At 40.5% G+C, this 24,274-nt stretch overlaps 2 protein-coding genes and 1 long non-coding RNA gene across 7 annotated transcripts in view; 1 reads left to right on the forward strand and 2 right to left on the reverse strand.

The window, feature by feature from the left end:
• LOC130260481 (uncharacterized) overlaps positions 1-6,809 on the reverse strand; it is a 28,169-nt gene extending 21,360 nt beyond the window's left edge. The window contains exons 1-2 of the long non-coding RNA XR_008841791.1: positions 6,717-6,809; positions 1,351-1,436 (exon numbers count right to left, since the gene is read on the reverse strand). This is a non-coding gene — a long non-coding RNA (uncharacterized LOC130260481). The remainder of the gene's footprint in view (positions 1-1,350; positions 1,437-6,716) is intronic.
• A 1,007-nt stretch (positions 6,810-7,816) lies between these two features.
• Positions 7,817-17,870, forward strand: ESD (esterase D). 4 transcript variants are annotated; one of them, XM_056505945.1, is made up of 9 exons: positions 7,817-7,923; positions 9,521-9,596; positions 10,544-10,632; positions 12,140-12,238; positions 14,154-14,278; positions 14,614-14,733; positions 14,914-15,012; positions 16,767-16,934; positions 17,647-17,870. In XM_056505945.1, exons 2-9 carry the CDS (start codon positions 9,529-9,531, stop codon positions 17,725-17,727), a joined length of 849 nt encoding a protein of 282 aa, XP_056361920.1. In that variant the 5' UTR covers positions 7,817-7,923; positions 9,521-9,528; the 3' UTR covers positions 17,728-17,870. The 4 variants fall into 4 exon arrangements, with proteins under 4 accessions (XP_056361920.1, XP_056361929.1, XP_056361911.1 ...); XM_056505954.1 differs by lacking the exon at positions 7,817-7,923 and adding an exon at positions 7,929-8,123; XM_056505936.1 differs by lacking the exon at positions 7,817-7,923 and adding an exon at positions 7,952-8,582.
• A 1,697-nt stretch (positions 17,871-19,567) lies between these two features.
• The window catches only part of LRCH1 (leucine rich repeats and calponin homology domain containing 1), a 114,461-nt gene continuing 109,754 nt past the window's right edge, over positions 19,568-24,274 (reverse strand). For both annotated transcript variants that reach the window (XM_056505893.1, XM_056505884.1), the window contains one exon: positions 19,568-22,313. In XM_056505893.1, coding sequence (XP_056361868.1) covers positions 22,200-22,313 — 114 coding nt within the window. In that variant the 3' untranslated portion in view covers positions 19,568-22,199. The remainder of the gene's footprint in view (positions 22,314-24,274) is intronic.

Below are 24,274 nucleotides of genomic sequence, written 5' to 3' on the forward strand. Positions count from 1 at the left end.
AGTTTTGCCATATCTGACAGATCCAGTGCCAGCCAACTCCAGGATGGACAAACTTCTGGCCAAGCCCCGCAGCCGCCACTATGGTGCCAGTGGGGTAATAGATTTAAGAAGTGGGTAAAGCATTTCCATTGCAGCCAGAGAGAGGAGTGAGACCATGTGAAAGGAACAGCTCAGCAGATACCAGGGGCAGTGGAGAAGAGGAGCCCCTCTGGAGCAGGTTTGCTGGCAGGGCTTTTGACCCCAACGGAGCAGTTCATCAGGAACTGCAGCCCGAGGGAAGGATGCATGTTGGAGAAGTTCATGGAGGACTGTCTCCAGAGGGGGGGGAACCCACGATGGAACAGGGGAAGAGTGTGAGGAGTACCCTCCCTGAGGAGGAAAGAACAGCAGAAACCACGTGTAATGACTAACCACAGCTCCCATTCCCCATCCCTCTGTACCACTGGAAGAGGTAGAGAACATCAGGAGGGAAGTAAAGCCCAGGAAAAAGGGAGGGGGTGGAGGGGTGAAGCTGTTTTAAAATTTAGCTCTTATGTCTCATTAGACTACTCTGATTTGATTGGCAATAAATTAAACGAATTTCCCTAAGCCAAGTCTGTTTGCCAATGACAGTAATTGGTGAGTAATCTCTTCCTCCCCTTATCTCGACCTGAGAACTTTCCTTGTGTTTCCTCTGCCCTGCCTGGCGGGGAGAGGAGTGGGGGTTTGGTGGGCACCTGTGTCCAGCCCGGGTCAGCCCCACCGCCAGAGCAGCACGCACAGCGCGGCACCACTACACAGACAGAAATAACCACAGTGCCATCTATTGTCGGCATTCTCTTTCACAAACAGCATTGAAAGAAGAACCTCAAACGGATTTTAATAGTTTTCGCTTTCCCTGTCGTAAAACCAGAATAAATTTACTCCTCCAACTGATCTTACAGCATGCAAGCTCTTGTTTGCAATGGTAACACATATCAAAGTGGTACAGCTGTTAAGTAATTCCTTCAAACCCTTGCTCTAATCTTAAGATTTCATCGATCTATATAATGTGTAGAAAAAAGCATACAAAGCTTTATTTTTCACAAGTCAGACATAGGGACTCAGATTGTTTTAGCTGCAAATATGCAACATACCACAAGGTGAAATGTACGACATAAGATCCCTGACCTGCAAATCTACTCAGTGTTACTGCAGTATTACTAGACCTCTCTATGTAGGCTCCAGCATATCATAATTTGTTATGTCCTTTGGAAAACTCCCTTCCTGTTTTACCTGTTTCTATTTCATTTGAATTGACAATTTCAATGTTGATTGAAAGAGAATACATTTAGCTTATCAATATGTTTGAAATGAGCCATGTTTACTTACTTTAAGTTCGCAAAACCAGCAAAAATATGGATCAAAAGGAGTTTATAAAGGCACTTCTTGAGATGAAGTACAGCAGTTGTGAGACCCTGAATGACCCAAAGAAAGACAGATTATCTTAAAATTCCTCTCTTAAACTCCTCATGAGAAAAAAATTACCACCATTTGGGAAGCAGCACAAAAGACCTGAAAATTCATCCAAGGCAGGATACCTACTTCAGAAATTTTTTGAAAGTGATGGAACTATTCAGGGTCAAATAAAGGCAGAAAATTTCAGGATTCAGAAGCAGACTAGTCCAACAGTTTCTCCATCAAAATATTTGGAGTGGCTGCCTATAACTATGCATAAAAGAAAGGATGAAGTTTCCACAGGAGTGTAATCATCATGACTGCACTCTGGAAGTCAACATTTCTGCTCTCCACAGAAATTATTTTTCCCCTTCCCCTCTTGTAGACAGTGAACCCTTCAGGTGAGAAGATTTGATTCAATAGGCTGTTGTACAGTGCTTTGCACTGTGGACCTGGCCACTGTCAACAGCAATAAGTTCTTTCCTATTTTTTCAATGAGCTGTATTATCAATAGTGACCTATATTATCCATAGCCCCTTCCTTACTGCAACAGAGATTCTTTTTTCCAGAACTCCAGAATATGTTTCTGAACTGAAGTCTCCTCTTTTCCCAAAGACCTATTATCCTTCTCTTTTTATCTTTGTTACTGCAGGGAGTAATATAAACTGGCTTTCTCCTACCTACATATCTCAGACTGTACTCCACCTCATCACCCAGGTCATTAATAAAGACACTGAACAGTCCTGTCTCTTCTATCGATCCCTGAGCAGTGTCACTCTGACAGCTGGACTCTGGACTGCTGATCAATATCCCCTGAGCCCAGCAATGAAGCCAATTTTCCACCCACCTTATTATCCACTAATCGAGCTCATATTTCCCCAATCTTGTTAAAGGAGACAAGGAGACTATCAGAAGTTATTTCAAAGCCCTTGCTAAAGTGTACCCACGGCTCCTGCTTTGTCTGTTGAAGCAGAATTCTCTTCAGAAGGTAACTAGACTGGTCAGGTGTGCTGTGCTCTCAGCAAATCCATGCTGGCTATTCCAACCCACCTTCTTGTTCTTTGTGTACTGCAAACGGCTCCCAGGAGGATCTGACCCATTATTTTCCTGGAAGCGGTGGTAAGGCTGACCTGCCCTTAGCTTTATTGATCTTTTAGACACTAATTTAGATGTTTCTAGACACTAATTATAACTAAATAATCCCTATATTAGTGACTGAAAACTTGTTCCCTTCAAGGTTTATTCTTCTAAACTTTCAGGAGACTTATCTTTTCGTAAAATTCAGATCAATCAAGTTTTTTGCTAATTGTCTTTGTGCAATATAAGCATCTACATTTACTTTTTCATCTTAAATTATTTGGAATCTTCTGACCTTTTCATTGCCTGTACTTCCTCTAGGAATCATATATATTATTGAAAAAATATTCTTTCTGATGGGGATGCCAGTTGTTCCAAAATCCATGTTGGCATGTTACTGTACTCCTCTTTGACAGCAATAAATTACTGGTTTTTCCTCAGCTTTTCTAAAAACCATGGTCTTTAAAGTAATCTTTTATTGTAATTTTGTAGGACTTTGTCTTACTTCATTATAACAGATTTAAGTAATCCCCACAGGAAGACTTTATGATACACATGAACACTTCAACCCTAATTTTGACAAATGACATCAAGTCTGTGGCCTGAACTGTCCACCAAGACTAAGAAGAAAAGTCTGCTGTATATATATATTACTTCAAGGCTCATGTAGGGATCAAGGCATGTCAGCTGATCTTAACTTATTCCACAAGACCTAAAGAAAAGTCTGTCTCCCTTGGAAAGGCAACCACAAGCCTAAACAAATGGCTTTTATGCCTCCATATCTCCTTGCAGCTCTCATTAATAAAACAAGCCCTGATGTTCTACTATATTATTTATTGGCTTAAATTGAATTTAAATATGTCCTTTGGCATGTACCGAACCAGATCTTCACTATTACATTCCTATCAGCCAATATCTTTCCTTAGCTGCAATTATACATCAAAGTTTACTTGAATATCTGAATTTAAAATACCAGCCTCAAGGGCTCAGTAAATAAATGTGAAAGTTAAAACTGTATGTGGAAAAATTTCTCAAATGAGCAGACTCTTCATAGGTTCAAAATTAATCTGTACTAGAAAGAAACAGAAAATAAAAGACATAATACAAATGTGTGTAATTAATTTACTATGAAAAAACAAGACTTCTTCATTTTTAATTGTAACACATTAAGAGGAAAATACTTTCTGTCAGAATTATCAGGATCATATTCCTCACTGGATTTAATGTCAGTTGTAATGTGCTTAATTTTCCATTTTTTTGAAGTGATAAGAAAATATTACTAATATTTCTTACATTACTGTAATAAAAGAAGGATGATTGGGGTTTTTTTTTCTTTGAAAAACTTTTAAGTACTTTAACTGCTCCAGGGACAAAGAATTTAAAAAAACCCGATACATTACTTCTTCTATTTTCTTATCACAAATGACTTGTTTCAGCAACTGCAAATCTTCTGTGTATATATTTTCCACAGCCTCCCTGCAAAGAGGGTTTATTAACATGCTCAGTCTCATAGCAGCTCAGAGCTATTGAGGCCATTCCTGACCCCCAGTGCAGTGCTGCAGAAGCACCAAGCCAAGATAAAGCCAAGTGAAAGACGAGTCAGGGGAGCTGTGTAACTGGGATTACAGTACAAGCAAGACCAAAGCACAGTGCTGTGTCCCCAAAAGACCTAGGGACTCAAATGACACATTAATGAACAGAAAGGAAATAATGAAATCAAGAAATAGAACAAAGCAGAAAAAAGCCCTCTGGACACAGATAAAGAAAGTGAGGGTGTGTAAAAAAAGAAAGAAAGAAAAGAAACTCAGTTCTTACTTCCATCTAGAAATAAAAGATATATGGATGTAGAAGGAAGGGGAAATAACAAAGATAATCAATAATGATACAGTTGTGCAGAAAATTCTCCCTTTCCCTGTGCAAACTTTCTTCCTTGAAAAGCTAAAGACTTGAAACAGGTTGTGTCAATACAGCCAGCATGAAATAAGCTGAGGGATGATACCGTTGCAAGCGTATATGTTTCTTGAAAATGGCTGATAGCATGGCATAAGACAGTCTAAGATAATTTTGATAAGTATGACATTAGAGTTCTAAAAGACTTAATTATAATCAATTGCTAGAGAGAACACCAGATAAGTTCTTTACAGAAAAGAACAGCATATAATATATATATATATATAATAAAGTCTTGGCAAAGCCAACATTGAAATGTGAATTCAGAGCTCTGAATAACCAAAGTGATGATGAGATCACATACAAAAAGTTGATGAAAAAATGACTGAAAAGCAGGCAGGAGGAATCTAGTAACCACCACTCTTAATTCAGACTACCATAAAGATATTCCCTCATGGCTGAGGGAAGGACTGCACTTACTGCAAAGAAATTGGGAAAGGAAAAATTTGGTGCCATAAACTTAAGACATACAGGTTGTTTGGCTACACTGTGGAAGCTTCTTGCTGGAAGCTTTACAGAAAATGTGTTGGAGCGTGTTGAATCTAATGGTATGTTTCCCCAAGTATAGAAAAGATGGTGAAATGGCAAAAGCCTTTCTGACAGAATCTTGGTATCTTACTGATACCAAGAGAAATTCTAGGTAGATGATGTGAAATCATATCTCATCACTGGATGAGATCAGTGGTAAGATGGTAGAAAGCACTTTCTGTGTAAGGGGAACATAGAGAAAGTATGTTGAAACATTATGTGCTGTACTAGAATATAATAAAGTAATAAATAAAGCAAGAGTACATAAGCCAAAAGATTTTCCAAAGTGAATATATGTTATTCTTTTAATATCCTCATTTCTACTGGTTGCCCTGCTGTACCATATGAGAAGCTTTTTAATGATGAAGGAAAAGAAGCCTGTCTCACATCTGGTATTTTTTAGAGAATCTGAAATGATAGGAAGAATGTAAACAAAATTAATTCACAGGTGAGAACTGCAGATGCTGTCTGAAAGGATACAGAAATGGAATTAAGATTAAACAAATGTGCATAACAAAAGATACTAGAAAGATCTATCCCACAGCACAGAAGAGACTGCACCAGCTTGGCTCCCTCTGCCTTACACTGTTCTTAACACTATGCTGCTGTGTCAGCTCTGTGCCATGGAAACAGCTCTCTGGAGGACTGAGACACAGCCCTCACATAATCTACCTATGCATCTATGTTCAGTCATTTTTGACTGTGTCCTAGATATATATACCCAAGATATACCCAAAAGTATGTATTCAATCACCATCTGTTAAAACCAGGTGGGGCAGTGATTCTTTATCTTTCCCACAACCCACCCTTCCTCCAAGAACATATTTTCTGTTAATGGGCCATTGAGTGCCACTTGCATGACTGATAAAATTATATCATCCCATTGTGAGATGATCCACCCAGGGGGAGCAGCTAAGCCCTTTCTACCTAGATAAAAAAACTGAGAACACCAAAGCAGCCCTGCAGCCCTTACCCACTTGTTTTCAGAGGACAAGAGCTACTAGGATCACTACTTCAAGAAGACCACTTCATCTGGACTGCTACCACCACCCTAACTAGCAGGGTGTCAGGTTGTATTTTGACTCTGTCAGTGGTTTTTCTTTTGTACTATTGCATGTATTTTATTTTTCTCTTTTTTCCCCCCCTATTAAATTATATTTCTGACTTCGAGTCTCTCACTGGTTTTGGTTTCAAAACCATCACAGACTGAAAAGACATAAAAATAATGCATACATCTTGACATGGAGATGTGGGGAGGCATGGGGAAACTCATCAGCAGGTGCTGAAGTGAATCCTTCTGAATCTATCACTCTGAAATGGCAGTAAATAGGGCAGAGGTTATCTAATGGACTTGGATAGGAAGAGCACAAACACATCAATATCTTATCAGTATCACTGCCTGAGTTAGGCAGATTTCATACTGACAGTAGATAAATAGAGAAAAAAATTGCAGATAATAGGGAAAATGAGGTGTGTGTAAAAACAGCTGCCTATAAATACATATATATGAGAAAACAGACTGGCTACAGTTCAGTTCAAATAACTAACTGGGCATATCTTGCTAGTGAGAGACATTTAGGGAGCTACAAAATGCACACATAGAGATGGAAGGAACAACCTGAAGAGCATTTGAGTAGTGAAGAAACATAATTGAATTTGATTGATGGCAACTTAATCACAGCTTGAAGAAGAGAAGTTGAGACGAGGAGGTTTAAACAGCTGAGAGACAGACTATTTTTACCAACTGCATCCAAATACAGAGGCAGGGTAGGAAAGCTGCTCTGGAAGACAGGATGCAAGGTCCAGGCCTGAGGTCCAGCAGCTGTGGTCCAAATGGATCTGCTGGGGAAGAATAAAAAATAATGGGGGGAAAAATTGTCGGTACTGTACATTGTTAGAATTAGGCATCAAAAATATAAAAGGAATTGGAAAAGTGAAGACTGTAAAATATTATAGGCAAAAATAGTTACTGCCAATGCAGTACATGGTACAAGATTACAAAGTAGGAGGCAGCTTTGTTGAGGACATTTTTTGACAACCAACAGGCATGTTTAACTGTAAACTAATAAATAAAGAAATAAATAATAAAAGCTCAGCAGAAAGTGGGATAATTTCTGTTATGAATAAGATGAAACACTGCCAAATAACAAGTAACGAAGTTACTTTGTGATATTGCAGGTGAGGTGTAAAATACCTACCCCCAAATTTGGATTTAATATAAAATCGGCAGTTTGTCTGGTGGCACATGCTATGAAGAACTCTGAAATCCCGAGGGGAAGTAAAACACCTGGAATGCAGCAATGCAGTGGTGCCAGCTCAGGCCATTGCAAGAAGTTATTTCCCCCTTGAAATGGACAAGGGACAGTGACACGAACAGAAACACTGCTTTGAATAGTTCACTATTATGGATTTTCTGGCGGGTTTCTTGAGTTAGTGAGTTGTGAGTCGATGGTCACGACCTCCCCATTAGAATTGCATTCTGCCCAATTAGAGCTGAATTCAGCACAGTTAATGAGTTTTCTTTATTTTCTTCCCTGTCCTAGGAGTTCTGCCAAACATCCTTGTGGCCCGTGAATTCTGCGTTCTTTGTGCCCTCTATCAGCAGCACACCCCTGTCCCCAGGCTTTGCTAAGCTGCCCCTAGATCTCAGACCACTGAAACGTGCCAAGCCCTAAAATTTAACACGGCAATTCTACCGACAGGCAATTTGCCTTTCTAGCACGGGGGCATCAATTAGAGCTTGTTCGCTGCTGTTCCACGGAATAAATCTCCTTTCTTGATTATGCTTCAAAGTATATAAACATCACAGAGGGGCCGTTTTTAAGGACATGCTTACGACCTGGCGTGTCGGAGCCCCGGGGCGGAGGCCGGGCCTGGCATTGCCATGGCGGGCGGGGGCGGAGCGGGAGCCGCCTCCGCGCTGCGGCCGCCCCTTCCCGCCGCTCCGCCGCGGTAAGGCAGCGGGATCGGCAGCGGGAATGGCAGCGGGAACGGGCCGGGCAGTGCGGGCCTGGCCGCAGGGGAGCGGTGGCCCCTGCGAGGGCCGGAGAGTGGAACTGGAGGCGCGGGAGGGAGAGAGCTGTGGCGCAGCGAGCAGGACGGGCTGTGCGGACAGGATCGGCCCGGGCCGGGCCTTGCTGCCGAGCATGGCGGTAACGCGGCCCTCGGGCCCGGCCCCGCGGGGACAGCCCTGAGCCCCCGGGTGCTGCTTCTGCTGGCCCCGGGCCCGCGGGGACAGCCCTGAGCCCCCGGGTGCTGCTTCTGCTGGCCCCGGGCCCGCGGGGACAGCCCTGAGCCCCCGGGTGCTGCTTCTGCTGGCCCCGGGCCCGCGGGGACAGCCCTGAGCCCCCGGGTGCTGCTTCTGCTGGCCCCGGGCCTGCGGGACAGCCCTGAGCCCCCGGGTGCTGCTTCTGCTGGCCCCGGGCCCGCGGGGACAGCCCTGAGCCCCCGGGTGCTGCTTCTGCTGGCCCCGGGCCCGCGGGAGCGCGCAGCTGTGAGGGAGGGAGCGTTTGCGTTTAGGCACTTGTTACCTGGGTTTCCCTCAGGGTTTTCTTGTGTGCCGGTGACAGGAGCCGAGGGAATGGCCTGGAGTGGTGTCAGGGGAGGTTTAGGTAAGATATCAGGAAAAGGTTCTTCGCCTAGAGAGTGTTTGGTCACTGGAACAGCTCCCCAGGCAGTGGTCACAGCACCAGCCTGGCAGAACTCAGTCAGCATTTCCACAATGCTCTCAGACCCATGGTGTGACTCTTGGGGATGGTGCTGTGCAGCGCCGGGGTTGGACTCGATGATCCTTGGCCGTCCTTTCCAGCTCAGCATATTCTGTGATTCTGTGACCTGCAGTCTGTTCACCTTTCAGCTGCCTGCTTGGCCTTACTGCCCCTGTGCAAGCTGACAGCGTCCACTTCTGTGTCAGCTCCCCGAGTTCCCTTAGCACACTTGTGCTGCCAGCTGTTCCAAAGCTCCCATGACTCCCCTTTACTGGTATTTTTCATACTGTTTGCTGTGAAATAAGCCTTCTGCTCCTGTGTTTCTGCTGTCTCTTAGAACGTGGTAATTAACCTCATCAAAGGTGAGAATAAGGCTCAGTATTATGGTAGCTAGTGGCTGGATACTGTCACACATGAGAAGGAATGGATTTTCTCCTGCATGGTAATTGTGCAGGTAACAGCCTGGCACAGGGAGCTCAGGGTAAACCACAGCACGTGGGAATGCTTGTTTGGTAGCCAAAGAGCAAGCCACAGTTAGTCCTGAGGTAAAGGTCATTGGAGATGTGGGTCTGTAGAAAAGCAGGTAGGCTTTGCCCATTCTGCTCACAGGAGTTCAGCCTCTCCTACCCCTTTTTTGTTGGGAAATTGAAAGGTAATGAAAGATCAGAAAGCACGTGCAGGAAATTCTTCTGAGAAACAGTAACATTAAGCAAAGATACTACAAGTTGTATTCACCTCTTCTGTTCTCAAAAAATCTAAGACCAGGATTGTTTTATTTTCAAATTTAACTTTCTCCTTTTATTTTACTTTTTTTTTTTTTTTTTTTCTCTTTTTTTTCCCAGTTAAAATCATGGCACTGAAACAGGTTTCCAGCAACAAATGCTTTGAAGGCTTCCAGAAGGTGTTTGAACATGACAGGTATACATCACTTAGCTTGGGGCAGTGAATCCATCCTGTCAGTCTGCAGGAAGACAGCATGCTCTCACTAATATCCTAATTTCATTAATTTCAGTCAGGAATAATGTCTACTGCTGCTTTGGCTGTGCTCTCGAATTTCTGTGTTAATGTTTAACATAATCTAGTATACTTAGTGCTGCAAAGCTGAGGTGGGAAGCTAGTATTTTTATTTTTGAAAATTAAGCTTCATTACTTTGGGTTGACCTGTTTGCATCACAGAGATCCAAACTGTGTGTTTGCAGCATAGAGAACACTGTGTATGCAAAGTTCCACTCACTGTTGGATATCTTCTGTGTGCTCTGGAAAAGTGCTGTGAGCAGTGACTCAGTGAATAGATTCTTGTTTGATGAAGGTGTACAAAAACCCAAGCTTTTAAAAAAAATATTGATCCAAATAAAAATAAAATCATCAGTTGTGCTTAGATAAGAGCTTATTGATTGTTTTAGGCTTTAGTATTAATTGAGCTACTAATTGGTCTGTAGACTTAGTAGATTGAAAACTTCGCTTTCTGGCACATGCTGAACATTTTATGTCGTGCAAGTCATGTGGATGTGTTCTTCAGTAAAAATTACTTTGCAATTGATAACCAAAGCTCAAGCTAAATATTGCTGGGACTCAAAATTCAATTTTCAACCTGTTCTTGGTTAGCAGCACTGTGAAAATGTGGCTTATTTATAAGTCTCTGTTTTAAGTATATTCAGAACAAGGTTGAAAAGTTAGCTGCTGCCAAATTTAGAGTCTAAGGCTGAGTTTAAAAATTGATTTTCCCTTCCTTTAATTTAGTTGTTACAATTCACTGACCAGATCTCCTTTTGAATGAAATGCACTGATCCACTGATTCCTTTTTTTAATGTTAGTGACCTTGTTGATTAAGTAGTGGTGATAACAAGAAGTATTTTTTAATACAGTGCAGAACTAAAATGCAAAATGAAATTTGGAATCTACTTGCCTCCAAAAGCAGAAACTGGGAAGTGTCCTGTGCTGTATTGGCTCTCGGGTAAGTAATATGGATCTTAGTAACTTTAAAAATACAATCTTAATTATTTTTAAACTACTGCACTACAGTTACTGAAAACTTAATGTAGGGGTACTGCAGTGGCAGCTCTTGGGTTCTACAGAAACTCATCTTTTGGAAGGCATACTTAGTTTGAGTGTACTGTGATAAATTATGTTGCAGCTTGTTGCAGCCTATCAAACTCTGTTCTAAAATGCTCAAAGTGTTCTACTCTTTTGTTCTAAAATGTTCATACCTTTTGTTCCAAAGTATATATATATATATGTAAAGGTTCTGTAAGGCCTTCCTTTTGGGACACCTCCTGCTTTCCTTTATTTTTAAAAACTGCTTCAGCTAACAGAGTAGGGATGTGAAAAGAGCCAATGGAAGCCTGCACGTTTGTCTTGTGGACTCATTCCAAGTACAACTTTGCAGGAAGCAACTGGTAAACTTGAAAAGAGAGGTGCTGTCAGCTGCCTTAGCACAAGCATGTCTAGTGTGAAGTAAACCTGTGGGATCATAAAGGGCCAGAGGCTGAATAGGCTTGTGCAACAGGAGTGAAGTTGTCTCATCAAAATTTAATTCATTAAATCCTTTTCTTTTTTCTTTTATTCAAAATAAAAAGCAGAAACTCTGTTCTGTAATTTGAGGAGTTGCTTTATTGAGACTTGTTTGGAAAGTTGGAGACTGGACTGTTAGTGTGGAGACTTGTGTTCCTTGTATATATTCATTTCACAAAATAGCTGGTGTGTCTGATCTGTGTTGTGACAGTGGACTGGGTAAAAATGTTTATACTTGAAGTTAGGAACATCAAAATTGTCTGAAGATCTCTAAGCCATGCAGCACATTTATTTTATTGAATGTAAACTGTTTTGTCCTGGGCAGTGTATTAGTCAGATTAGGTTACTGGCAACTTGTCCTCAGAGAAAACTAGAATCATTAACTCCTCTCAAATTGTGTAGTGAAGAAAAATCGAAATATTTGTGTGAAAGGTAGTTTATTTGTAATTGTACTTTATTTTGATCTACTGCTGTACAAAAGGCGTGTATTGCTGTGAGTTTTGGAACCAGGGTGCTTATGAGCCCTTTATTCTGTATATAGAATTAGTCAGACCATGTGTGATTCTGTAATGCAAACAGGTGAGATGACAGTACAAAGAAAAATGTAGTTGCAGGATTAGGTGTCAGAAGTTAACAGTGTCAGCCCTAGCAAGTGCCTGTGCTCAGTGGGTTTAAATTCACAGTACTTGAAGGCAGTAGGCACTGCATGGGTGGGTGCTCCAGGGGATACAGGGTGCACTTGCTCTGGTTTTGATCACTGTTAGTGTGTCTAGGTGGGACACTACAACTGTGTTTCTGTGGATTGTTAAGTATTGTTGAGCCTAATGAAAACATCTGCCATGTTTATGGAGATAGGAATCCTTGTTTTTCACAACCTTTTCTGTCAAAAAGAGTTTTGAAACCAGTATGCCACAAGCAATGGGTAACCAGTGATACTTTTCTTTCCCTAGGGTTGACCTGCACAGAACAGAATTTTATAACGAAAGCTGCGTTTCAACAAGCGGCTGCTGAGCACGGCCTTATTGTGGTGGCACCAGACACGAGCCCACGTAAGTTCAACAAGAGAGTGGCAGCAGTCATTGCACTGAAGTGCTCTCTACCCTCAGAGAATGGGGGATGCAGTGTGCTGAGAAGTGTGTTGCTCCCCTGAGTCAGAACTTGACCTCTGCATCTTGCATTGTTCACTAGATTACATTGCGTGCACTCTTAATAACAGGGTAGTGAGGGTTTGACATTTGAAACTCTTACTGTTGTGGCACTAAAACTAGAACAAAGGGCTAATAGAGTTCAGCACAGACAAGGTGAGGGAAGAAAAGGGAAACAAGAAATATGTGTTATTAGAATTCTTGCTGACATTTTGTGTGCCTTGCTGAGACCCTATAAAACCTGCAGAACTCTGTTGCCAACAAAGATGCAATGCTTGCTCTTAATTGTATTCTGTCTTCTGCAGCAAATTAAATACATGCCTTCAGAGGATTACAACACTTGAAAAGCAATCTAGAAACCCTTCTCCCCTGCAGCTACAACAGACTACTGATGAATTGATTTTTTAAATGATGTGCTATTATTTGTATAAGGCTGAGCTTATGGCATGGGAAATCAGAGAATGGTGGATCTACAGTTATTGGAAATACTGAGATTCACTGTTTTATGTTTCATATTTGTTTAATTCTGCCACAGTCCCATGAGTGCTATAAACAAAAGTGCCAGCCTTCTAATACTTCCCAAGCTTCAGTGGGTTACATCTGACTACTGGCAATATGGTAAAGAAGGGATGTTCTTTCCATAAAGTATTTTTTACATTTAGGTTTTGAAGTTGTGTCAGGTCAAAGAATGTAAATGTTTCTAATGAAGAAGAGGGACAGAAGAGCAAAACTTGTGGATATATGAACTTAACACTTCATTGTTGCTATTTGCTGCAGGCTAGAGATGATCAATTAACCTTTGCATTATTCATATTGGATAACTGTACTGGAACTTGTTTTTGGTAGTATCTGTGTCAATTGTGTCAATGTGTAACTGTCTTTGCATAGGCCATTGCTTTGTCCATTTTCTTTTTAAGTCCTTCATGGCAGCTTCTCTCTTGCCTTTTAGCATAATAACTGATAAGGATTGCTCTATTATTTAAATGAGTTTTGGTATGAGCTTCATATTATAATCTTAAATTTTGGCTCAGAGACCTCAGAAATTCTTAAATCTGTTTGTGCTTTTTGGGAAACAAGTGAAAAGCAATTAAAATATAATAATGAGCTGAGAGGTATTGAAAATGCCTGCATATATATTTTAATTGTATAATGCATGAGAATTACCTTCCAGGAGCCAGGAGATGTATCTGGATGGGGGAAAAAGACTGTATGAAATCATTAAATATTTTCATTACAGACCCTCTGTCAGGCCTTGATAGACTTTACTTTTCCTACTTTGAAGGTGTTTGTTTTTCCAGACAGGTATACTGAGCAATATTATACAGATTCCTTTTCAGATTTCTTTTTTTCAAGGCTTCCTGAAAGTTTTTTTTAGCATAATGAGCATTATGCCTTCATTGCCTGGCAGGACTTTGAGTTTTTGTCCATCTCCAAGGTACTGAAGAGAAACTTTTTGCATACAAGATGTTGTTAATTGGTAGCACCAATTAACAAGTGCTAACTTTTGGTTAAGTTTCTGTGTAAAATGGACAAAGTTTTACAGAACTAATTTAGGAGATATGTATATGCTATATTTATTTATGAAGAGATACTGAAATTGGATGTATCTAGGTAGGTATTACATAAGTGTCATTTTATAAGTGTAATTTTGAAAGTGTTGAAATAACACTTGAAAACATTGTACTAATGAATTAAAGTCTGAATTGTCTTATAGTTGAAGGGCTAGAGATACGATTGAGGAACTTGTGTTCTGAGTCTGATTTGTATGACAGGTTCTCCAATTCTGAACATGTAGTAAAGGAAAGATTTTTCATGCTAGGTGGCTGCAATATTGAAGGAGAAGATGAAAGCTGGGATTTTGGCACTGGTGCTGGTTTTTATGTGGATGCCACTGAAGATCCTTGGAAAACAAACTACAGGATGTATTCCTACATAAAGGATGAGGTAACTTTGCTGCTGGGTTCTCCAGGTGTTGCTGGGTAAGATTGGTTGCTGGTAAGGGGGGTGGTTCCATCATTGGAAATTCCCATCTCTTGTGTTACAAGGTTATGGGAAATTTCTATAGAGATACTTTGAGTTACTTATTATCAGCTGAACTGTTTCCTTTTGGTATCACATTCCCCTTCAAGTTGCTTTCAGGCCATGATCACAAATGTCAGACTAGAACCAGAGATGGCATTTGGTTTCAGTGGCATTAAAAGTTTGTTAGTTGTGTGCTTTTTTCTTAAGCATACTCAAGTTGCTTTAACGTTTTTATTATGCTTTTGTTTCCTTTACAGCTGCCTAAACTAATAAATGCCAATTTTCCAACTGACCCTGAACGGATGTCTATTTTTGGGCATTCCATGGGAGGTCATGGAGCTCTTATTCTTGCTCTGAAGAATCCTGGGAAGTACAAAGTAAGATGAAGTATAGCTTATATGAGGTACACTAATGCCTATATATAGATTTCTGTAGATGTGACAGAAGAAAACATAATACTGTGCTCTTTGAGGGCATTACATGTATAAATAGTTTCATTTGCTCTAGCTCATTGTTACATAGTTTTGTTTTTGGTTTTTTTGCTGCTTTCTGAACAGTCGGTGTCAGCATTTGCTCCAATCTGCAACCCAATTCAGTGTCAGTGGGGGAAGAAAGCCCTTGGTGGATATCTGGGACCAGATGCAAGCAAATGGGAGGTATGTGTTGCAGCCCCAGTTCTTTAATAACAGATGAATGAGTGATCTGTAAATACATCACAGCAGGAGCCTGGAAAAAAACTCTGGAGTGCCCATGAGCTGGTACTGTTGTTTTACTACACCCCTAAGCACAAACCATTGTTTGTTTCTGGCAGGAGTGACTTGCTGTTGCCTTATGGTGCTTATGAAAATGTAATGAGATACAGGTCTCTCATCAAATCAACTACATTCTTCTCAGTTTTCTGAAGATTGAAAAGTCTGGCTGAGAACAATTATGAGCAGTGTATTTTTGTAGTAGCCTGAAGAGAGAAACTGCTGCAAGCTGTTCAGACTGATGAGCCTCATGACATCTTGCAGGGGCAGCCTGTGGGAGCCCTCCAAGAGGAGCCAGTTGGATACTTGGAAATTGGTGTCCTGCAGAACAGCATTAAACTAGATAAAGTCAAGTTTTAGCTCCAGAGCCTTAATTATGAGCTATCAATAGTTGCATATGAATGGCTAAGATAAAAAAATGTTTGTCTGCATGGTTGCTGCATTATTTGGGCAACCCAGTATTTTTAATCTCAAAGGTTGCACTATATTTCTGTAATTAAGTTAGAAGGGATTGTTGTGGCCATGTACTTGTGTACATGTTTCCTTGTAAATAAGCACAAGCTGCAGTTCAATTCCTTGTAAAATTGGATGAGAGTATGTCTTAGGAAGACTTCCAGTTCTGATTAGAACTTTACAGAATTGGAGAGTGTTCTCTGCTTTTCTAATTGTTAATAGAGTAGTTTGTGTACTTAGAAACCACCAGTTAAAATTGCTTAGACTTAATGTAATGGGTTTGTTGTGAAACAAAACAAAACATCCGCCCAAAAACCTGTTTTTTGTCCCCTAACTTGTTTTGGAGCACTTCTGCAAAGCTAGTCCAATAGATCAACAGCAAATCATCAGGAAAACATTAGATCTGCCTTTGGCACAGATAAACAACCTCTGATCTCTCTCTTTTGGCTTAAAATTGCCATGTAAATATGTTCAGGATAACTTATGGTCACAGTGGGCTGAGCCCAAGCTCCCATTTCCATTGTAGTGTCATTTCTGGATCTGGTGGCATCCTGGAGGGATGGCTCTGATGCCTTGGTGTAGGACTTTGGAATTTGCTGTCCATTGGTGATTGGTCTTCTTCACAGCCTTAAACATTTTGCTGTCTTTTTAAAGGAGTTATTTTGAGCATGAAATAAGCACAGGACCCCATGGGTAACATGTTCCCCATCATAATTAAATTTTGATACATGTATGATTAGAGTTTTTAATTTTTGTTTCTCAGTTGAGCCAAATTTTCTTGGTCAAATGATCATGGTAACCTACAAGTTAAATGCCTTCTCAGGTGCATAGTTGTGTTACACTGGTGTTTTGACTTTTAGCTTCCAGAATAATTACACCAAGACACCAAGTTTCTTCAGCAGGTTATAGTTTCTGCACAAGGGTGTGAATTAGTACTGACTTTATGGCTGTTCTTCCATTCTGTAGGAATTCAGCCCTGGGCTGGATGTGCTGTTTAGTTAAACTGCCAGCTTAGTAATTACCAAGCTCATACATTTGCCCTTTTTAAGGCAATGGGCATTACTTTTCAGTTGCCTAGAATTTCCCTGTTTTTTTTTCTTCCAAAGTGCAACTTGGTGTCCTGATCATCGCTGCCCAGGACTCTCTCTTCTTTTCCTGTGGTCGACAAACTGAAATAACTGAATGTCATTTCTCTCTTATTTCTGCAGGCATATGATGCTACACAGCTTGTGAAGTCCTACTCAGGCCCTCGTCTCGACATCTTGATTGACCAAGGCAAGGATGACCAGTTCCTGTCCGCGGGCCAGTTACTGCCTGATAACTTCATCGCTGCCTGCACCGAGCGGAAAGTCCCTGTAGTCTTCAGGCTGCAGCAGGCAAGTTGCTTCTGCAGTCCTTGGTTGTTGGTTCTTGTTTGTGATTTTTGGTTCTGTACAGCAGGCAGTGAGGAGAGTGTCTGTAAGGGGGCAGGCATGCTCTCGGTGTGGGTCTGTCCCTGGCCGCTTGAGGAGGAGGGTGAGAAGTGACACTTTAAGTGGCATGGGCCGTGAGGGTGTGCCGCGCTTCACCACTAGGGGCCGTCGTGCTTCCAGCTTGGACAGGCTGATCCCTGCGCGGGGACTCGGGCTGCCGGTGCTCGGCTGAAGCACGGCATTAGTCATTTTCATGAATATCGCAGTCACTGTGCAGCCAAAGTGACACATGGCCTTCTGCTGCATCCCTTATCTCTGCCCTGGGTTTCGTGTTTCGTAGAACTTGGTGATTTAGTTTGGATGTGTTACCAGAACAGTGCCTGTGAGGGCAACTGTTCTCTCAGATTGCATCTCACTTTGCAGCTGGCCCTTGCTGTTACCCATCTCTAGCTTACAGGCCCAGATCTGAGCAGGTTAAGGGACTTTCTGTTTGTTAGGCTTCCTAGTGCTCATCTATACTTAGCCTGTTATGTAGCCATTGCCATTTTTATATATATTCCAGGTATTTCTTAAAATGGATGAAACCAGTTGTTACATTTCCTTTAAGAGAGCTTAGTATGATTGCTTTATCATGAGCTGTATGTTCTCTGCTGATTGCTTTAATGTTCTTTTCTAGGGTTATGATCACAGCTATTTTTTCATTGCTTCATTTATAAATGACCACATCAAACACCATGCAAAATACCTCAATGCTTGAAGCATTTGGATGTGAGTGCTGCCTGGCCAATATGAATCAAGAGATAGTGGTGAACTAAAAAAGTCATTTGCTGAAATAATATTTGTATAATGGAGCTCTTCTGATTGTACTTCTAAGAAAAATAAAAGTCCCACTTAATTTGATGTGTGTGCTTTAGAGTAAGTATTGGGAATGTTCATGCATGCTTCGAAAACTCTTGATGCCATGAAGTTACATCTGCTGCATTTTGGGTCAAAATTAAGCCAGGAGATGAGTGACTTTCAGACCATGAGTGTGGGTATGGACATGGCACCCTGCAGACAGCTCCTAGTGCAGCTGAGCAAAGAGTGTAATTAACAACAGTGTGCCCATTCAGCTAATTAATTGCTGGGGTTTACTTCATAAAACTTCACTTTAATGGTGAAGGAAGTTGTTAGTGGCACAGCTAATCAAGCTCCTTAATTAATCTGAAGTGGTAGGTGGATTTTTCCTTGGCCTGTGTAAATACCTTCCAAGGACCAAGTCTGATGGAGAATGCAGACAAAAGCCTGCTGTGCACAGTCGTTTACTGTCCTGTGCATTATCAAGCAGATGATCTGGAGTATTTAATGGATGATACTTATAGAAATGACCTCTTAAAAAACATGTGAAGGAAGCAGTCTGTAATAAAAAGGATTTTATCTCCACTTGCCTTTGATTCTTAGAGTGTGAAAGACTTGTATGTCTTAGATTTGACAGGACTGAGACAAAACTGCTAAATAGATCTGAAAAAGGCAGTTGCTATCTAGATGGTCTAATATCTCATTGCTGAAATCAAGTATGCTTATTTTACAAAAGATGGCAGAATTTAGTCCTGACAGTTGTAGATCTAAAATAGCTCTTGGTGGGATAATTCTGCCAGATACCTTGGACAAGAGCACAGTTTGTTTCAGTAAGCTGCAAGTCATCTGTAAACTCAGCTTTCTCATGGTTCAGCTGGACCTGAATCATTGTTCAAAACTTGACCCACTCCTGCCAGAGGAAATGCTACCACAGATGTAGGATGGTTTTCCTTTTAAAGCAATGCTGAATGCTCTCCTGTGTCTCTGGCTCCTGCTGGATTCTAGGTTACAGGGAGGCTGGTGCTGGTGATAGCCCTAAACTATGTATTAACTTGTATCAGTCTTGTACCTATTTATTTATTTTGTATCAGTCTCGCATCTCTTTATTTATTGAGTGAGATCTGAAGGCTGGGAAGATACAACTGCGTGCATTGCAAGAGCTCTCCAGAAGGAAATTACTGCAAAGATCCAAAATCCTGCTTCCAAAATCCTGTATCAAATGTGAAAAAGTACAGCCCATAAAGTCACCTGCTCACTAAGGCAAAGACACTCCGTTAGAGGAATAGGCATCTAGGAGAATCTGTACTTGGATGACTTCAGAAACCTGGATGGGCAAGAGAAGGCTATGACCTGCTCCTTTTTCTGCAGCCAGGGGCAGAGCAAAGCAGCTGAGCACAGCCCTGGCACACTGGGTTATCCCTGGGGCCAGAGGCGTTACTGTGTTTGCTGTTTGGATTCAGTACTATCAAGGAATCTTCAGGTTTTGTTTGCTGAAGCAGAAGGCTGCAGAACAACCTCTGCATTTTGGGAGGAGAAAAGGCTGCCCTGTAGAGAGAAATGTTAGCAGCACAATGAACAACTCTCTTAGACCAATGTGAACAGGAGCAAACTGAAGGAGGAGTCTCCCCAATCTGCCTGAGCCCAGCCCAGCCTCACAGCAGAGGGCAGGTAATTCACTGCCACTGCTGCTGGCACGAGGCCTTCACAACAGGAGCAGTAAAGCTGCAGGGAGAACACTGCAGGTACCAGCAGGATCTATGCCTATTTTAGCTGCAAAATGCCTTTATTTACATCACATCATCATCTTCTCCCATCCCCAAACCCATTTCCAGTGTTACACTCTCCAACTACCGTCTCTTTTACAAGAAACCATTAGTCACAGGGATAAGGCATTAAAGGGTTTCTGCAAATAATATAGTTTAATTGTAACTACAGTAAAGATTTTCTATATACATTATGTTCACTGTGGAGGGTATTACAGATTTGCCATGCATGTCTTATTGCACATATAAATATTGTACAAAGGATCATGAAGATTCTCTTTTTAGCCATACAGGTTAAGACTGCATAAAAAAAGCTGTATTACAAAATACTTAGAGCTATTTATTTACAGCCAACATCAAGCAAATACTGAAAGACACTAGCAGGAGAAAAACAGCATTTTAATTATGAAAAAACAAGATTTGTCAAAATAATAATTACAAAGCTTCATGTTGCCATATATACATTGTAAAAAAATACTCAGGAAACCTGCATTTTATCCCTCAAGATGCAGAAATCAATATTCCTATTTTTATACTTGATCCTTGAATGCTTCTAAAATTCAATAAACTCTGACTTGAAAACTTATTTTCTTTACATTGCTCATGCTTTTTGACAAAACAGATATTTGTGCAGCTCTGTAAAATATTAAAATACATTTTCATTTAGTGTTAAAGTGCACAGTACATTTTAAAGGAAACAATATGCTAGCTGCCAATCAAATTGCAATTTAAGTCAATGTTCCCTCTATAAAATAGATGGATTTTGCTTTGGTTGAAGTAACTGGCTATTCCATGCATACTGTCTGGCTCACAGTCTGTGAGTCCACCTCCCTCCTCAGACACTGCTGTCACTCCTCCCAGCCCGTTAGCAAGTGGTGCTGCTGAAGTGTGTCCTCTGCCTTCAGACTGAAGCTCAACAGATCTGCTACTGAGCCTGGAGTGTTTAAATGCAGTGCCTGGAAATGTGTGTGCAGCTGTCTCAAGAGGGGGTGGTGACAAGTATGCAACACTCTGCCCAAAAGCCTTCATACAATAGTTCCCCCCCTATCCTCTTAAATATTTAGTCCTCCCACCCCCTTGCCTCTTTTTTTTTTGCCACTCTTCATTTCAAACTCCCTGCTTGTGTGTCCCCAGCCAGCTTCCCTTTTCACCACATGCAGCTTCCCTGTCCTGCTTGCCCAAACCCCATCACTGGCTTCTTGTGTGAATGAAAATGGGATGTTCCAGATAGCAGAAGAATCACTGTGCTGGAACTTTCTGATCTAAAATGCGCGATGTCTTAGCAATAAATTATATTTTTAAAAATCTCTTTGAAAAATGTAAAGTGGTGATAAGGATAAGAACTTCTATTTCCTATTGCTGACGTGGAAGTAGAGGTCTGATGCTGCAAATGTGCACTACAGAACATTGTGCTTAATTCTGTGGATACTTTTGAAGAGAAGCACTGCACCCAGGCAGGTTGGATCTGGAAGATCAGGTCTTTGAGACTGCCTTTGGCAATTTCAGTCATTTTATCTCCTCTTGACAGAATCACTGAAGAAAACAAGTTTATTTTTTGGCTACCTGGTGAATCTTGTTAATGGTCTTGTGCTATTTTTTACTATTTGTTCTGTAGTGCTGTAATCTTTTACAAGAAATCAAGTTACAGTGCAAAATTACATTTCAAGACACATGATCCTAATGCACATAATTCATTTTGTTGTGGCAAAAGTTAAATGTCTTGTGCATAGTAAAATAAGCAATCAAAAATATTTGTTCACATTTATTTTTCAAGTTTACATATGTCCTTTTGTTTTTCGTTTTTAAACATCTATATACAAATAAAATGGGTGTGCTCTCACTTTTAGCCAATTTAATGTAGTGAGGGGAGAGGTGTTACTGGAATGCAAGAAACTCAATGGAATGCAGACATTTTTACCAATGTTCCACAGATTCAAGAAATAAAGAATGTCATTCCAGCTAGCTGTTCTTTTAATAGAAGCACCTATTTTGTTTGCTTTTTATCTTACAATTAGAAAATACAAGATCTAGAGCTACTGCACACCAAGTAGAATAAAAAATAACTAAGTATTTATATTAAAATAAAGTGTTTAACCACAAAAAAAGCAGTAATAAAATACAGTTTCCTAATTTACATTTTTGCATCCAAAGGATGAATAACAACTCACTAATAAATAATATTTATATAAATATTTTATGTCTGGATATTTTTAAAAGGCAATAGCCTGAAGCAACTGCAGAAAAACCTAAGGTGGTAGCAGTCTGTTTTACTCTCCCTTCTCCCTCCCCCCAGGTGATTACAGTGATTCTTAGTTTAATAATACAAAGGTATCTTGCTGCAAGACAGCTGTGTACTCCACACAATTCTAAGTGGCAGAGAGGTGGTTGTTTTAGTAAATACTGTACAAAGTGAGCTATAAAAGCAGTGAAGCGCCAACTTCCTCTAGAAAATGTTTCTGTTCAGTTTCTGCTTTGTAGTTCAACACATATGTACAGTCTGAAATATGAGTTTAAAATAATAGGAATACTCTTGGAGTACTGGAGTTGTTTTCAATGCAGTTTGAAAAAATGGGCAGTATTTTGATTCTTTCATGGCACAGTGTAGCTGGTAACAGCAGAGAGAGTAGTTTCATGTGAATAAAGCTTGTTTCACTGTGGTTACATCTAGCAATGCTTGAACTGTAATGCTCACTTTTACCAAGCCCTTTTCTTCTAGGATATGATGTGGTAGGCAGAGCTTCTCCTAGAAAAAAGACAAAAAAAGGAGCAAAAATTAGAATTTTTAATACTCACTGCAGAACCTCACTTCACATGATCACATTTGGAACACAAAGCCCAGCAAGCAGCATTCGTTTCCTATTTTTAATTAAAAAGGACTTCCTGTGATTTTGACAGAAAGTCTATGATTTTTCTCCTACTACACCTAAGAGTTAGTGAGAGATCTGTTAATATTCTGGGCCCCAGAACCAAGTTGTTCTGTGGTCATTACAGCATGTAAACAGCTAAGAGGAAGGGCCAGCAAGCACACACCAAACTTCCACCTACAAAGCAGGATAACACGGCATTTGCTTTGTTATAATGTGTGAGATGGGGGATGGAAGGCTGACTTTTTTAAAAAAAAGCAAACCAAAAAACCCCATTCTCCCACTGAGCTCTAGACAGGTCCCAGGATATGCACCTTGATAACTACACACTAGCACATACAGGGAAGTGTGTGCAATGATGTGCATTCAATTAGCAAAGTGTTTCATTCTACATATTTGCACCTTATTTGAAACACCCAGGAATCAACTTTATTCACCATAAGGACACAGCAGTCATGGCAGGGTGGAACTCACAGAGGCTGTTACAGCAGAAGACAGTCAAGTAAAATACTGTATCTCCTACAGGGAGAGCAAGACACCCACCCATGAATAATTAGAGAAAGCCTTAGAGAGGCAGCCTTGTGCCATGACTGGCTCTCTCTTTAAAGAGTTTTTCTCAGCCTTATGGGGTATTCTTGGTAAGAGATCAACAGAATTATGAAATCAGGCAGCAGGTCTATAATAAATAAATGGAAAAGCCAGACTACATCACATAAACCATAATTACAACTGTGAGACTCACTGCTACAACATGGAAGCCAAAAGCAATAAGTGGGATGACAAAAATATACAGGTAAGAGAAAAATCCAAACAGAGCTATTAAACACAAACACATGGAAACAGTGTCTGGCTTATGAAGTCCTTCAGCTCTAGGCCATTGCTTTAAGCATAAAAAAGGCACCATCTGTGTGATCTAACCTGTTCCTTCCCTATACATCCACACATGACCATAAGCAGACTTGGAATACTGATTTGTTGGAAAGAAGAGGGTGGTTTTGTTATTCTCACTACTGAATATCTTAGTTATTCAATAAACTTTCAGCTGTTAAAACTACCAATGCATTTGAGATTCTGTTTAATTAATTGCCTGTCTTCTACTGAATATTCTTCTTATGTATGTAATGTTAACTAAGGTCCCTTGTTTTATATTTATACAATTCATGGTCCTTTCCCACACTTCTGAATATTGATTATTGCTTCAATTTAAACCTCACTGATCTCTTCCACCTCTTTTCTCATGACATATTCCTTCAGCTCTGGTCACTTCTAGACTTCTGTGGAGCCTTACAACTCAGTATAATGGAACTGGTACACACAGGAACAATTCATAATCTCTATTATGTAATGCACCTATTGTTTTTATCTCCTTCCACTCTTGTCCAGTACTTGCTCAGGAGATCTCCTCTAGGGGGACACAGCTCCAGAAAAGTACCACTACTCAACAGCTATTCCACTGCTTCTGATATTTATGACTTTATTTTGTTGATGAATATTTCCTTTATGCATAACCAACATTCAGCTTGCTTAAATTCCTTGTGAAGTTCCTCACACCCCACTCCAGCCTCAGTGAGAGGAAAAGCTGCAAAACATTCCTATTAACTATTGAACCTGAAGATAAGAGACAAACTTCATTCACAATCATAGCATCTGAAACTGTTAGTTTTTACTGTAATTTAACATTTTATATTAACTACTTTTTATTATTTTATGTTTGAAAGATTTCTTTAACACCCAAGAAACAACTTCAAACATAATTTTCAAGGAGCTTAGCTGAGTAGGTCTGCAGGAGATGGACAATACACATTTCCCCACATGGAAGCTGCTGTAATATTCTTGCTAA

Source organism: Oenanthe melanoleuca, chromosome 1 (assembly GCF_029582105.1).
Source record: "Oenanthe melanoleuca isolate GR-GAL-2019-014 chromosome 1, OMel1.0, whole genome shotgun sequence".
Lineage (NCBI taxonomy): Eukaryota > Metazoa > Chordata > Aves > Passeriformes > Muscicapidae > Oenanthe > Oenanthe melanoleuca.

Bases quoted from the DNA above. Each gene is read 5' to 3' on its own strand.
- ESD (XM_056505925.1), top strand. From the start codon at position 9,240: ATGTGGGTCTGTAGAAAAGCAGGTAGGCTTTGCCCATTCTGCTCACAG. The intron at 10,633-12,139 runs GTAAGTAATATG...TTCTTTCCCTAG, and splicing joins TGTGCTGTATTGGCTCTCGG to GGTTGACCTGCACAGAACAG. The intron at 14,734-14,913 runs GTAAGATGAAGT...CTTTCTGAACAG, and splicing joins AGAATCCTGGGAAGTACAAA to TCGGTGTCAGCATTTGCTCC.